Source organism: Nilaparvata lugens, chromosome 2, assembly GCF_014356525.2.
Source record: "Nilaparvata lugens isolate BPH chromosome 2, ASM1435652v1, whole genome shotgun sequence".
In the NCBI taxonomy this organism is placed as follows: Eukaryota; Metazoa; Arthropoda; class Insecta; order Hemiptera; family Delphacidae; genus Nilaparvata; species Nilaparvata lugens.
This window is the reverse complement of record NC_052505.1, coordinates 96,001,241-96,018,200: the sequence shown is the minus strand read 5'-3', so window position 1 is coordinate 96,018,200 and position 16,960 is coordinate 96,001,241. Positions and strand designations below refer to the sequence as shown.

The 16,960-nt window shown below is 36.8% G+C and overlaps 1 protein-coding gene across 1 annotated transcript in view; it reads right to left on the bottom strand.

The window, feature by feature from the left end:
- Positions 1 to 16,960, bottom strand: part of LOC111050476 (protein pigeon-like) — a 46,029-nt gene that overhangs the window by 27,835 nt on the left and 1,234 nt on the right. The window contains exons 2-6 of the mRNA XM_039420291.1: positions 13,288 to 13,415; positions 12,264 to 12,333; positions 10,849 to 11,055; positions 9,511 to 9,554; positions 1,352 to 1,564 (exon numbers count right to left, since the gene is read on the bottom strand). Of these exons, the coding sequence (XP_039276225.1) occupies positions 1,352 to 1,564; positions 9,511 to 9,554; positions 10,849 to 11,055; positions 12,264 to 12,333; positions 13,288 to 13,415 (662 nt within the window). The remainder of the gene's footprint in view (positions 1 to 1,351; positions 1,565 to 9,510; positions 9,555 to 10,848; positions 11,056 to 12,263; positions 12,334 to 13,287; positions 13,416 to 16,960) is intronic.

Below are 16,960 nucleotides of genomic sequence, written 5' to 3'. Positions count from 1 at the left end.
CTCGGAGTTTGATCTGAAACGAAGGAGTGTTTATGATACGCATCCCCACTCTTTCCCCTTTCTTTGAGATAACAGCTGGAAAGAGATCATCGGAAATGGAGTGAGTTAGTTGAATTTGAGCTCTCGTGATAGGAGGCTCTGTTGTAACTCTAAACTCGTGTTCGGGCTGGTGGCTGATATCCAATCCTGGAGATCAGCCGGTTTAATTCCTCGTAGAATTGCTAGTTAGAGCTGATCCTTCCCCGACGAAAAGGATAGCTTTCGGACTTCGAGTCGATAGGGTTCGCGACGCTCGTGGCGGACGCGACGGTACAGCAGACGGTCCAGAACCCCTTCTCGACCCTAGTGCACGAAGGGTGGTCAAAGCCCCCACGATTACTGTTAAGTGGCACGTTTCGGGACTTGGAGTACTTTAGGGTGAACATACGTCTGTTTTCCCTAAACCCACCACCCTGTGTCAAAATTTACCTTTCTTCATACACCTTAACCCCACACCCTCATACCAAAATACCCTATACCCTTAGGCAGGGGAACAACCTCGGCTGTGAAGGAGTGGCGTTTTCCAGCCTTTCCCAATTCATGAAGGAAATCTCTTACACCCTTTGGCAGGGGAGCGCCTCGGCTGTTAAGCAGTGGCACTTTTCGGCCGCTTACCCCAACCCCTATTAAAACGTCTTCTCGGGGGAAGAAATATGAGCGCCCGTCCGTGCATTTTTCAACCGGGCAACAAGAATCGTGTGCGTCGGAGAAAAAACCAGACTGTTATTTAACCCTCACCTCCTGGCCACGACCAAACACCTTTTGAAGCTAGCCGGCTGGAAGGAACATCCAGGAAATCCGTATCAAGGTTAGTGAAACCTAGATTTGTGATAAAACTGACGCCCACGCATTGGGGTACGAGTGAGGGCAATACAGCGCAGAAGATGGGTGAGCCAGATAACGAGCTGAATCAAGATAATAAAATAATAATAATATCGAGTGACCTGGCTGGCTCAGGTCTGGTGTCAGAGTTTTCAGGTCGCACCTGATCAATTTCAGGGCCTCTGACATGACCTAACGACTACTTTTTAGGCAGCCGGGACCGACGGCTTTACGTGTCCATCCTAAAACACGGTCCATCCGATAATGAAATGATTGATAGCTCATGTATGGATCAGGTGCGGTATGCGATAAAGTCCGAAGTTGGAGACTGTCATTTGATGGACAAGGTGACGCACCTTCATGGAGAGGCTACAAGAACTACAAGAGTCTTATGGACTGAATGGTAAACAATTATTAGTTGCTTTACCGGAGTTATTAGAGATTGAAAATTTATAAAATAAAATTGAAGATAGAATGGCACTCTACTCACGACAGTTTCGTGTGGCATGTCCTCGTGAAACTGGAGCGCTGACAGAGTGGGAGCCAGTTCAGTCTCGTCAGGTTGCGTTTCGCCCTCCACACGATGCATCGGCTTGCGGTAGTGGATCAGGTAGAGCGCCTGGTGTGTGGGGTCCCACTGGCCCCACGCGAATGCACCCACTATCGTCTCCACTGCCCCACTCACTCGCACACCATCGGCTGTCTTCTAGCACAAAACATTTGCACAATATAGTGAGATTGATGTTAGTTTATTTAGCGTATGGCAGATACACAACAAATATATAGCTCATGAGTCTTAAATGCCTAGATATACACTGTATATTTCCAAATTATTTGAGATGTGTAGTTTAATTTATTGATGTTAGAGTATATTAGGTATATTAGTATGATGTAAGAGTAATGTTAGGTATAGTGAGGTCCACGTTATAATGGCAGTGGGGGAAGATAGGAGAACAACGTTGCCGATCCTCTGTCCTGTCAATGTCTTCTATAGACGGTAGCTAATACAGGTTTATTGATGTAATATTAACTGTTCATTCTCGTTAAAAAAAATCAATTATATTTTACAAGTAGTTCTGTGAACAGTAGACCTCACGCAGTATTCTCATCCAAAAGTACCTGATGTCAACTGTTTTAAATGTTAACAAAATCAGTTCACGTTTGAATTTGTATTCCATAATTTATTAATATTTATGTTAATTTAAACAATGAATAGAATATATTTCTATTCCAGAATTTATATAATATTCATCCAGTTCCTGATTGAAACTATAGACCTTATACAAATACAGTAATAGACTGGCTTCTCCACACATCTGTGTAATCACTTGTCAGCTGATTTATGATGAATAATTCTATAGTCAGATTTTTACTCTAATATTGGCGTATGAAGGAGGCTCCTTTTTCCTTTTATATCATCCTTGAAATGCAAAATTTCCAAAAACCTTGTATATACGTCGACGCACAATTTAAAAAGGAACATACCTGTCAAATTTCATGAAAATCTATTACCGCGTTTCGCCGTAAATGCGCAACATATAAACATCAAGAGAAATGCCAAACCGTCGACTTGAATCTTAGACCTCACTTCGTTCGGTCAATTAAGCATTAAATTATATTTTCCAATAACTTCATAATGAAATTTCATAATTAAGATGAAATATTTTGTTAATTATTAATTCTACATTGTTAAAAGACGATCCAGCAACAGGGCAAAGCGAGAAAGAGATAGCACTATCCGCTTTGTTGAATGATAGACAAGGATAGCAATACCATTGCTAATCAAACACTGCCAATATAACTGTTGGAGCCAGCCCTAGTTTTCATTTTTCGTTTTTGAATTGGACGCGCGCTCCTCGTTCAGTTCGTATTTCTTTCACTTGAGTGCGTCGCGCTCACTAGCCGGTAGGCTAAGGTCCAATATCTGGTGTCCAAACTATCTGGAGAAGCGGCTAATATTTCACGTCATCTACCACCTATTGCTAATAATTATGAAATTATTTGGGATGCATTAATTAAGCGGTTCAATGACCCCCGCTCACTCTCAAATGTGTACTTGAAACAAATTTTCGAATTCAATTGTCTAAAATCTGAGTCTCGTGCAGGTTTAGTTTCTATAGTCGATCAGTTCTGTGGTTCAATTACTGCTTTAAAACGCCTACGAGGTGAAGATGTATCTGATGCAATATTTCTGTTCCAAGCGTTGAAAATTTTAGATCCTGTTTCTCGAAAGGCATTTGAAGCTTCAGTTCATACTAAGGATGATCCCACATATACTGATTTTGTTTCATTCATCGAAAGGCAGATTAAATCGTTACCGCATGACGAATCGTCTAAACAATGCAAGCCAGTAGTGAAACCAATACAAAATCCAAAGTGTTGGTGTTCAATCGAATTCGCAAGTGACCAAATCACCGGTAAAAATATCAGATGTCTGAAATGTTCGATGACAAATCATAAATTGATCAATTGTCGTCTTTTTCGTCAGTTATCACCTTGGACCGTTTTCGTTTTGTTAAGGAGAAGGGTTGCTGTTTGAAATGTTTCTCGCCAGCCCATCGTAGTAAAGATTGTACTTCTTCCAACTGCGAGGAATGTAGTCAGAAGCATAATTCGCTTTTACATTTCGGAAATGCTTCAAATTCGTCATCAAATTCGGATGCGAAAAAGGTAGAAAATAATACTATTACCTGTTGTTCTATCGATTCGAAGTCGGCACCGTATAGTGTTCTACTATCAACTGCTCAAGTCGAGGTACCTGATAAGAGAGGTAGATTGCACAAAATAAGAGTTTTAGTTGATTCAGCTAGTCAAAGTCATTTCATTACTCGTAAACTTTGTCGTAAATTGCAACTATCGATTTCTCCTTTCCATTAATTGTGAATGGTTTTGGCGGAAATTCGCAATCAGTTTTTGGTCGTACTTTTGTCACGCTTCAATCTCGACTCGATTCTAGTGTTAAATTTTCCATTGAACCATTAGTTGTCGAAAAAATCATGGAACAGCTTCCCACTAGTAAAATTGATAATTCTAAATTATCAAATTTGTTTGGTCTTCGACTTGCTGATGAAGTTATCACATTCCCAGCGAAATTGACGCTATTATAGGAGCTGAATTAGTGCCCCATATTTTCCGAAATGGTCGTGTGGAAATTGATTCGAATTATTTGATGGCCTTGGAAGTGTTTTCGGTTATATTTTGATGGGTAGAGCCCCTATTTTAACTCAATCTTCAGAAAATTCAACGTGTTTGATGACTTGTCTAACATCACCGTTGGATAAGTTAGTTCGAAAATTTTGGGAAGTGGAAAGCGTTCCAGATGTAGGAAAACAACTCACTGCTGATGAGTTGGAATGCGAGAAGGATTTTGCATCGTCCGTTCGTCGTGAAAATTCGGGTAGATTCGTTGTCTCATTATCGTTTTCAAAATCCCCTGATTGTCTTGGTGATTCTTATGCTATGTCAGAACGTCGACTCATCAGTTTGGAGAAACGACTGGCACGTGATCCAAACATGCGTTTAGTGTATCACGATGTCCTCTTGGATTATCTCAAACAAGGACACATGGAATTGATAAAAAATCAGAGTGATAAAAGTGGTTATTTTATATCTCATCATGCTGTAATCAAAAATCAACGCCTTTGCGTATTGTCTTTGACGCAGGCGCGAAAACTACTACTGGAGTATCATTGAATGATATACTTCATATCGGCCCCAAGTTGCAAACGGATATTTTCGTTCTGTTAGTCAATTTTCGGTTATTTTCTATCGCTGTAACTGCTGATATAAAGCAGATGTATAGACAGATTCTTGTCGATGAATCGTGTCGCAAATTTCAGCGTTTGTTATGGAGATTTTCGTCCAATGATCCCATACAAATTTTTGAATTAAAAACTGTCGTATTTGGTCTGAGTGAGTCACCGTTTCTAGCTCTCAGAACTGTCCATCAACTTGTTCAAGAAGAAGGTGAAAATTTCCCTGATGCTAAAGCTCATATTCCGAGTGACATGTTTATGGATGATTTGGTGACAAGTGTGTCTTCTTTAGGTGAAGCAAATCGTCTTTGTAGTCAGGCTAAAGAATTGTTCGAGAGAGGCGGATTCGAACTTACTAAATGGAGTTCCAATTCACCTGAATTGATGAATGATTTCTCGGAAGATGAAAAATCGACCTTGTCTAAAGATTTCGAGATGGGAAATTTGTTGGCTGTCCTAGGTTTGAAATGGCAACCTGGTAGTGATTCGTTTTGTTTTTCAGTGAATCCTAATCAGTCTGTTCCTACCAAACGTCACATTTTATCGGTAGTAGCACGCATTTTCGATCCTTTGGGACTCTTGTCACCCCTAACTTTGTTTCTTAAATGTTTAATTAAACAATTATGGAATGCTGGTCTTGATTGGGACGATTCAGTACCTCCCTCTATTGCGCTTCAATGGGAGACATGTCAGAAGGAGTTCCCTTTATTGTCCAATCTCTTCATACCACGTCATTTAGGAGTGATGAATGATTCGAAAATTACTGTCATTGGTTTCTGTGATGCATCGACTTTAGGTTATGGTGGTGTGATCTACATAAAATCTCAAATGGATATGCAACCTGCAACTATCACATTGTTGTGCGCTAAATCAAAAGTCGCGCCATCTAAGACTTTATCCATACCTAGGCTTGAATTATGCGCGGCGCTCTTGCTCGCTGAATTAATACAGGTTGTTGTCTCTGTTTTGAGCCTTCGTTGTCACGTGACTCGCGTTGTTGCATTATCGGATTCTACTGTTGTCTTACATTGGATCAGGGGCTGTCCATCCAGATGGCAATCTTTCGTCGCTAATCGAGTTACGAAAATTCAAGACTGTCCTATCAACGACTGGTTACACGTGGCAGGAAATTCAAACCCAGCTGATCCCATTTCGAGAGGTTTATCCCCTTCTGAAATAATTAATCATGCTGTTCGAGGAGCCGAATGTGCAGTCTGTAGTTGTGAGAGAAAGAGATGAACACCTTAAGTTGTTATATTACAATGTGTGTGGTTTGAAAGACAAGGTGAGAAATTTTAATTTTGTAAATTTTTTAAAAGATTATGATATCATTTCTATTTCTGAAACACACATAGTGCAAGAAGATGTAGAGTGGATAGGTGATTATTTCATTGATTTTGAACTGGTCTGGTGTTATGCAAAGAAAAACTCTCACTTTGGTCGTGCTAGTGGGGGTTTGCTGTTAGGTATTAATAAAAATTCAGCATTTAAAGAAAAACTTTGTTTTAGAAATATTGATAATGTGAGTGTAATTGTTGTAAAATTGTATAATTCCGTTTGCTTGAATGTATTGCCAGTGTACATTAACTGTAATAATTGGGAGAGAGAATTTTATGAAATGAATAATTTACTGTTGCAAAACGCAGATGAGGGATTCTTGGTTTTAGGGGATAAGAACGTGAGAATAGGTACAGAGCAGAGATTATCGAGTAAGATGAGCCAATATGTGTCGGATAGATTGTTAAATAATAGAAATTCCAAAGATAAAACAGTCAATAATAAAGGCCGGCGTTACTTGGAAATGTGTTCAGAATTAGGATTTATTATACTAAATGGTAGAATGAATAGCGATCTAGAAGGGGAGATGACTTTTGTGGGAGCAATGGGTGACTCTGTGAACGAGTGATTGGCCCGTCAAGGTCGATCTGGAACCTATAGAGTGTCTACCTGAGGTCAAGGTTCACTCAATTGTCACTGTAGTACAGTCGGAGAATTCATCTATTAATTCGATTCATCTTTTAATTGCTCGTTGTTCCAACTACCAACGTCTATTGCGTATCATGGTGTTAATATTGAAAGTACTTCGTCTATTGCCTAAACCTCATGAATTAGATTTCGATTTGGCGGAAAAACATTTGTGTAAAGTTGTACAAAAAATTCATTTTTCGAAAGAATTACTGGAATTGAAAGCTGGGAAAGAATGTACTTCTCATCTTCAACAACTGTCACCCTTTCTTGATCATGATATTATTCGTGTGGGTGAACGTTTACAAATTCTGAGTTGAATTATGACAGCTGTCATCCGATTATATTACCGAAAAATGATCCATTGGTCACGCTTTTGATTGATTATTTTCATGAAAAGCACTGTCATGCTGGACCTCATTTATTGGCGTCTATTTTGAGACAAAAATATTGGATTTTATCAGCCCGTGTCCTTATAAGGAGTCATGTACGAAAATGTAACAAGTGTTTTCACTATCGTCCCACTCTTACACCGCCGAAAATGGGCAATCTGCCAGCCTATAGAACTCTGTCGTCTAAACCATTCGTCCAATGTGGAGTTGATTATGGTGGACCCATTCGAATCACCATGGCCAGGCGTCGGAATCCTTTCATATTTAAATCGTACATTTGTCTTTTTATCTGTATGGCAACTAAAGCCGTTCACATTGAATTAGTTTCGGACTTATCGACCCAAATGTTCTTATCAGCTTTTCGCCGTTTCCTTGCTCGACGAGGTCCTTGTAAGGTCATGTATTCCGATAATGGTACCAACTTCGTCGGCGCCTATGATGAGCTAATAAAATTGTCACGGATGCTGAACTCCAAGGAATATCAAAACCTGCTCCAGAATGAACTTGCTGATCATAGCATTGAGTGGAATTTCATCCCGCCAGGTTCACCTCACTTCGGCGGTCTTTGGGAGGCGAATATAAAATCAGTAAAGTCACACCTGTTTCGAGTTATTGGTAACCAGTTGTTGACTTACGAAGAATTGAACACTGTCTTAGTTCAAATTGAGGCTGTACTTAACTCACGCCCGTTATGTCAAATGAGCATGGATCCGAGTGAACCCCTCGCCCTCACACCGGCTCATTTTCTCACTTTGACAACTCTTAAGTACCTTCCTATGTTAAATGTGGAAGATCGTCCAATGAATCGATTGGATCGGTTTGAATTAGTCAATCAAATGGTTCAGTCTTTCTGGAGTCGTTGGCGCAAAGAATACTTACATGAATTACAAACCCGTGTGAAATGGTGTAAGGATTCCACCCCTCTCACGGTTGGTACAATCGTCCTAGTGGATCAACCAAATGTCGCACCGTTGAAATGGCCTCTGGGGGTGATTGAGGAAGTATTTCCCGGTGCTGACGGTGTCGTTCGAGTGGCTATGGTGCGGTGCGCCAATGGTCGCTTCAAAAGGCCGGCTACAAAGTTGTATCCGTTGCCTACTCAATAATTTTCCTTTTGCGATCTTTGTTTTATTCTCGTTTTGTTTTATTTTTATTTCTTTCGTCGTTTATTCATTGTTTTGTTTTTTCGTTTCTTTGCTCTCTAGCCTTGTCTGAAAATAGCTTTTCAGCCGGGGGGGGATGTTGGAGCCAGCTCTAGTTTTCATTTTTCGTTTTTGAATTGGACGCGCGCTCCTCGTTCAGTTCGTATTTCTTTCACTTGAGTGCGTCGCGCTCACTAGCCGGTAGGTTTTTTCTTTCAGTTCAGTCTCGCTTTGTAATAGCTTGCCTCGAGTCGGGATTGATATTATTCGTCGATCATTCCCAGAAGAAAATCGTTCTTCAAATTATTATTTTTTCGTTAATGTTAAATCGTACACCATAAACCTACGTTTGGAAGAGTGTTTGCCAAACTCCCTTAGTTGAAAGTTTTAAACTATTATTTTTCGATTGGAAAGTTCACCGATCTATAGTCTTTAAAGACATTGTAAATATCTCGTCAGAAATATATGTGCAACGTTATATGATGGAAGCCGAATTTACCAACAGTAGATGACAATTAAGCTTGCCTTTTCACCATCCTTGATTCATCTCCTACCTCGGGGACACCTGAATACCTTACCTGGGAGTTGTAAGCTCAATAATATAAATATTACATTAGGTACTCTGCAGATTTTCGGTGAGTTGTTCTTTTATATATTCATTGCATGTACTTGTTTCTGTAGAGATATCACTTGTTTCTTTTCTATTCAATACAGTCCACTTTACATCAAAATTATTGATTACCAATTTAAAATCAATATAAATTTCGTAAAGTTGAACCTTAGAGTTTACAATAACGTTGACCTCATTTTATTTTATTTATTCATTTATTTACAATGCAATTGACTCTAATGTAATAACATTGGAAGATTATATAATAAGGTTGTCCTTGTGCTATTTTTCTTCCAAATTTATAGGTGACAAACTCCAAGATAAGGTTAGAATTTCACGTGTACAATTTTTATAAAACTTAAGTCCAAAATTAGCATGAAAATTAATGTATTAGTTTGTCACTAACTTCCAAATTATTTGTTTGTTTCCAAAAGGCATGTGATCACATTGAATGCGTATATGTGCAAGTGCATGTCAGATTATGCATGAGCCGAAAAACAAAATCTGGAAAGTGCTATTGAAACACGTTGTGACTGCTCACACTGAACGCAACCAGCAAGTGTCGGTGTGAATGTTCCTATTGCTCTTTCCAGATTTTGTTCCTCATCTGCACGCTTGGTTGCAATGAGAACCTCTCTTCAATTCAACCCATGTTATTAGGAGAATGAATGTTATCAGACTAGATAGCATGCATAACTATTTGATGTTATTACTGAAAACAACATCTGAAATTATAATGTATTTATTGCTATAATAATGATTAAAAATTAGACAAGAAAATTTACCTCACTTTCATCATCACTTCCTTCCACTCGGTAAATTTGAATAGCTGAAAAATCAGAAGAAAATGATAAATTAAAATACTGTAATATCGCTTACATATTTTCATTAATACATCAATATAGCACATATAAAACTAGAAATCAATAGCAAATTTACCAATTAATAGAATATTGAGTAAATCTATTCCAAGAATTAGAAATCAATAGAAAAGAGTGGAATTATTGAATTATTATAAATCAATGTGAATCAAAATTGGAGAATCTATCATTTTCATCTATTCATCTTTTAATAGGGGTACAATATTTAAACAGAGTGTTTCAGAAGTAGTGTCGAGCATTATAGGGTATTGTTCCTGGAAGATAGGATACTACAAATGTCGTACTTGAAGTGTCCAAAACTCAGCGGTTTTCCTTTTAGCTGCCATTTTGTTTTTTCACTTAGGATTTTTTATCTTTTAGGAGTCTTTATAGCCTAGCATGAATATTCATGCCAAATTTCAGATCAATACAACATTTCGTTCTTGAGATAAAAATTCCAAAGTGAAAAAAAAATGGCAGCTATAAGGATAACCGCTGAGTTTTGGACACTTCAAATGACATTTGTAGTCTCCTATCTTCCAGGAACAATACCCTAAAATGTTCGACACTACTTCTGAAACACCCTGTACAAGAGAACAGGTATGGAGAGTAACCTATAAAACAATACACCAATAGACTTCTATCAATACAAATTCCTAAAGATCAAGAAAGTTGATGAGGCTTACGAGATGTAATCTGGCTTAGCAGTTATTATGAAGGCTGTGGATAGAAGAATGTATTCCAAAGGATAGGAAGTAAATAGATGTGGAAAACTCTGTTTTTCCAAGGAAATTCGATGAAAATATAATGAAAAAATTTAATTCATATTTTCGACAAAGTAGTAAAGATAATTTTATTTCCAATCTGCATTGATCTGGATGAGGCCTTGACATTATTTAGGGTCCGGCCACACAGAGAGCATCCTACGAACCTGTAGCTTTATATCACTATATCTTGGATCGCCCTCTAAAATATAGATATAGAATCCTATAGGATCGCAGATCGCTCGCTGTGTGGCCGGACCTCAGGCTGGAGATGGATGAATATGCTTCAAACAATATAAATACAGTACGCATTGGAAAATTTTCAAATTTATTTTGAAAATGTAATTTAATTAATCTTTTAGCCATAGTAAGGATTCTTGTAAATTGTGCTTGTATTCAAATAAAATAGCCCAAATAAATACTTTCTTGGAAACCTTCTCCCAATCATTGTATTAGTTATATTTGTGCTTGTATTCAAATTAAATATTTCAATAAATACCTTCTTGGTGTGCCAAGACCAAAAATTTATCAGGTGATTTCTTTCGCCAGTATAAAAACTGGGCCATTATTTGATTCTGTTTCTTGGAATGTAGTTCAACAGCAACATCTCCGTTCACTCTTGCCAGAAATAAACTGTATAAATTATTATTCTCCTTCTCTTTTTCGTCGCTTTCAATCCCATCCTCTTTCTCATATACACTGAAAACTAAAAAAAAGAAGAGAAACGTAAATTTGACAGTAAAGTAGAACAATAAAATGAACAAGCAGTGATAAATCAGGAAAAATGTTTTCAACAACAACAAACTTTTTTTAACAGTCAATATATTGATATTATTCGTACATCATTGGTTGAAGTTAACACAATGAATTAATATATCTTAACGTTTAAATTGAAGGAACTTATGAAAAAAAAATTAAATTCTTTCTTAATCAATCTTCTCAAACAGGAGGAAATACTAGAAAATCAATCACTAAAATGCTAATATTAAAAATGCAAGTAGATAAGTCTTTTCACAAAAGCAACTGTTGGATGAAAAAGAAAAATGATACACTTTTTTCTATGTATTTAAACACGACATGCAGTCAAATATTAAGTAAATGATTAAAAACTTTTACTTACTGACTTTCGATCGTCTACAGTGAAAATGATCGCTAGACGATCGAAAGTACTTCAGTTAGTAAATAAAAGTTTTTAATTATTTACTCAATATTTGACTGCATGTCGTGTTTAAATACATAGAAAAAAGTGTGTTAATACATAGCAGCTCGGAATTAATCAAGAAACCATCACCAGAAAAATGATTTCATGGTATCCATTGAAATGAGTCAATTACAATTAGTTGAGCTTGATACCGGATAACAGAAAATCTCAGTACAGTTACAGTAAGACCATAGAGACCATCACATGGTATGGTTCGTTTATGTTCCGAATTTCAAGTCAACTCAAGCCGATTACTGCCGACTACTGTCTATTATTACTGTGTGATGGTGTACAAACGGCACAGTATGAGAGACTACCAGCGCCACATAGATTCACAAAAAATAACTACTTGGACTCTAGGCTTGAGATAACAGTAAAATTTGGAACATAAATGCACTATACCATGGCATATCTTCTTATGCCATCTTTTCTCTATAGACATTTTATTGGAATGATGAAGAATCGACACTATACTTTGAACATAAACATTGACTTCCTGAACATTTTAGGCCCATATGCACCATCTCAGTTAAAACGGAGATAAATGAGCTCATCTTTGAAACCCGGAATGAAACACATGAATGCGACTAGTGTCATGGTTTAGCGTGGTACACGGAAACTATTTTGCTAAATTGATAGTTCAAACTGACTAAATAGTTGATGAGAAAAATTAATTGATGTGAGATTGAAGTATTAAAAACTGATATACTCACCTAGCAAAGTTCTATTCAAATTTACAGATGCTTGTATGACATTCCTCACCGTATCGAATTTATAGAGAACCTGTAGATGACAATAGCATTATGAGACAAGAATATTGATGATATTATAAATTTTTACATTCAAATTATCATTAAAAATGTTCAATGATTTTTGAAACATTTCTCCTAGCTTTCTCTGTGAACTTCCAGAGTATATGTCAATATAGTATTGTAGTAGATGTCAATACAGATCGTGGCATCGTGACAGCAATTTATTTTTATAGTGAACTTTTTTCACCATAAAAATGGGCGGAATTCCTTCAACTATCACTGAATATAATGACAAGAATATGAAATACACCATTTATTGTATATTGAGTCTGTGAGACCCTAGACCATTTAATAAAGAACTAGGTAACAGAGATAATAGGTGGAATATACCTTCAACTACTACTAAATATGATGAAAAATGTAAAATCAAATATTTTTAACATAGATTGTGAGCACCTTGAATCATTAATGCATTAATTTTCAGTTAGACTGCGTTCAATCTGGGTGCAGAAAAGGCAATTTGGATTGTAGAAATTTTAATAAAATGTTTCAATAAGTTTGACTGGTTAATTGTGTTGAACACCAACCCAAATTCAAACACATAGTTGTGAATGACAACTCTAAATATGTAATGAGAGAATGTATAAAATACAAATCACGAGTTTTGAGAGGCTGAATAATACAGGTAAATATTTCCGAAAATGTGCACATTATGTGCATATCAAGCACTATCCAATGAAGGTCAATGAAAGAGTGAAACTGAGTGACAATCATATTTTGATAAGTCTTTTCTTTTTGACAATGGCCATTTTTACACTTACCTCGACGACACGGCACGACACGACAGGACAGAAGCTATCCGATTGGCTGATTCGGAGAGCTTGATGTCTTGTCGTGTCGTCAAGGAATCGGTAAGTGTGAGAATGGCCAATGGAGTATAGTTTACTCACATGTAAATTACGGGTGATCAATTACATAAACTCACAGTATATGAATTGTTGTCAGAGTCAAAGACACCAATTTCGGAATAGGAAGTTTCAGTCGACATCCAGCAAAGCAACAGGGCGCCATCTTGTTCTTGTCCAATAACTCTCCATTCGCCAGTTTCTGATCCTGCAAAAGTTGCAATAATTGATCAAGTTGAAATTCTGAAAAGATGTTTATTTCAACTGATGCACAAGTGTCATAATTAGAATCATTTTATTACCAACAAAAACTATAATATCACACTATGAGCTCAAAAGCAACCAAAAATTAAGATTTAAAACATAGTGGAGCTGCGAGTATACTGGAGAAGGTACCTGAGAGTGTTTAGATAACGTATCGACTTCATAATAAAATGTATCATTTATCATGTAATGTATCATTTATCATGTAATGTATCATTTATCATGTAATGTATCATTTATCATGTAATGTATCATTATCATGTAATGTATCATTTATCATGTAATGTCTCCTTCCACCTTCTACCCTACCTTCGCCGCTCCACTAAGTTCTGACAGCTGACACACTTGAAATACATGCATTATTTTTCAACAGTCTCAGCTACCTACCCTGATACCCTCTACCTTCACGGCTTCACTATGTTTAGACCCTAAAACTTATTACCCAACAAGAAGAAGCCTGTTTGCTGGAAGTGGGTATTGGTAATTGATGTATCTTCTGAGAGTGATGCCCACATGAGCTCCAGGCTTTTGCTTGGGTAGTGGAATGGATGATGATGAATAAAGTTGAATGGACCTCTGTAAGTGGGTTTCAAACCACCGGGACGAGATTTTCAAGCTCATAAAGGATGATTGGAGGAGTGGGCTTCTCAAGGTGACACCTCTAAGGTCTCTTCTCAAAACGCTTCGCTGAAATACATCTTCGAAAGAGGTAGCCGTCCTATCTCCCAACATTAAAAGCTACGCTACGCTGATGTAAAAATGACGGCTAAATCTTTCCAAGACGTATTTCAGCGTACCCTAATATGAAGAGACCTTGAGGGTAACCGTCCACTGGAACCATATTCAACCGATTTGTTCGGCCGTTGGATCGGACGAATCTGCCGGCCGTTAACTCGGCCGAATATGGTCGTCCATTGGAACCGTTTACGTCAGTCTAGTTGTCAATTATTGAATTAACTACTATCATAGCCTCAAAATTTGTCATAAACAATAATTATATTGAGATTTTGAAAATTGAATACGGTAAACAAATATCCACTAAATTAGTTATTCATTACAATAATCATACCTTCAACAAATATTCACTAAATTAGTTATTCATTATCAAGCAATCTTTGTTCACAGACTCCTTTGAACAACACGACGATGATATCTTTTGTCTCGCAAATCCGACAATGGAACATGCTCTTGAACCAAACTTATCAACTTTTCATTGTCCATAGTTACAACTTTATAAAACAGAACAACTTCAAAAAACAAACAAGACTGTGAAACTATTTTAGGTTAGGAACACTTTGTTGTCTCAGCTCGACTAGTTAGTTCGGCCGGATAGAGCCAGAAAATCCCATTCAATTGACAATACGACCGTATGAGTCTGTTGCAATGGACGAGTTTTCGGCCGATGCTAGTTCGGGCGAAAACGGTTCTATTGGACGGCCCACCTGGTGTCAAAACTTGGAGGAACGGCGAGGTTGGAGGGTAGCAGAGATTGTCGAAAAGTAATGCAGACAACTATAGTCCGTACTAAACTACTTTTGACTTGGAGGAATATACGGCGCAGAGAAATGGAGGGAGATCAGCCTATTACAGTGATGGGTAGCAGCGCAGTTGCCAATTTGTCGACTCAGTGATTTCAGACAGGAAACTTCGTATGTGTAGCACTTGAGCTCTCACTGGAAATTGGAGAACGCTGGCCGATTTAGAACGGCAACATCGCGCCGTTGTATCCTTACCTCTCTGCTGCGCATATCCCTCTAAGTCAAAAGTAATTTTGTTCGGACTATAAGTGTCCCAGCTTCACTCTACCTTCTCCTCTTCGCTATGTTTCACACAAATTTTGAATACATGAATTACTTTACAACACTCTTGGCTAACTAATCCGCTACTCTATATGTTTTGACCCTTATAAAGGGTGTAGCAGACGCATGGATCTAAACTTAACTTATTAATAGCGCGTCCATGGAGCCAACCGTACATGCTATAATACATTTCATGTAAAGTTCAAATTCCTTAATGAAGACTCTAGCGGCGCGGCTCAAGTCGTCGCTATGACATTATAGATTATACAAGCAGTTAAATAGTGCTTGAAAATAAGAAATATAAATAAAAAATATGAAAAAGTGTAACAATACTTACTTTCAGATACAATTTCTTCAAGACGATCCCTTAAATTTGAATGTTTAACTTCAACTTCTTTCATTTTGATTCAGTTTCTTGAATAATCTTATTACTTCAGTAAACAAACTTCAGAGACTCATTGTTTCTTCACGGAACAGTCTAGAAAAGAAAACAATTTTTACATAAATCAATATTCATTTGGATACCGTGTACCCTAACTCAATTGTGAGCAGGTGGAAGATTTTTTTTCATTAGCAAAAGAAACTGTTGTTGCGCTGAGCAGGACTAGAGCTTGTTCATCAAGTTCGAAATACATGAGTTGAATGAAATTTACTCGACACCTTGAAATATTGAATGAAATATAAATAATCATAGTTTGCCCTTCAACAATCCTGATGCTTGACTTGATAAGAAAAAAAATCCTTAGCTTTTAAGAATCCTTAAATCACAGTGAGCTTGTATAATCACTTATAGAATAATTAATCTTATTCTCAAACGATTAAAATAGATAAATATGTTTCTATCTCTATTTGCAATCTTAGAGTGTGCAAGATGAAAGGTGTTAGGTCTACTTTTTACAAGTAGTGATCAAGTTTACCGGTAATGTCTTGAATATATCAAGATTCTTGAACGAGTAAATGATTATATTTTGAAATCTAATATTAGAATAAATTATAACTTTTATTATTATAGTTAAAAGAGTACGAAATAATAAAATAATACGAAATAATAAAATAATCACACTTCTAAATTACATAGAGGTTAGGATAACAAATCAACAAAAGTATGTGATATTTCCTCACAACAAATACATTATAAAAGCCGGATTAGATATAGATTCAAGCATTAACATAAAAATTGGAAGAATAACACATGAATATTGAATTACCAATTGAAAACAAGAGAATTTACCATAAAACAATGGTGTTGTTTCTGTCAATAAACAATAACAATAATATTCAGAAATATCGTAATTTTGCAGTCGATGCTCGAAAGTCAATGGTTGATGTTTGATGGTTTATAATAATTCGATAGTCGATGTTTCCCATATTGATATAGTAGATCCGCTTTAAAATGGCAGTGGAGAAAGATAGAACAGCATTACTGATTCGCGATCTCTGCCTTGCCAATACCTTCTATTGAGGATTAATGATACTGCTATATATTTAATAATTACTGTTTATTCTCGTTTTAATCATATTCTATTCGCCAAGAAAATATATATTTTTTAATGATTTGGCCAAGATGATACAGTTTTATAATTATTGAGATAAAATATTTTTTTTAATTACTATAGTCATAAATTTTTTAAGAAACAATCTGGCAACGTTGTGGTGCTAGAAAAATGTAGCGCTATTGTCGAATGATAAA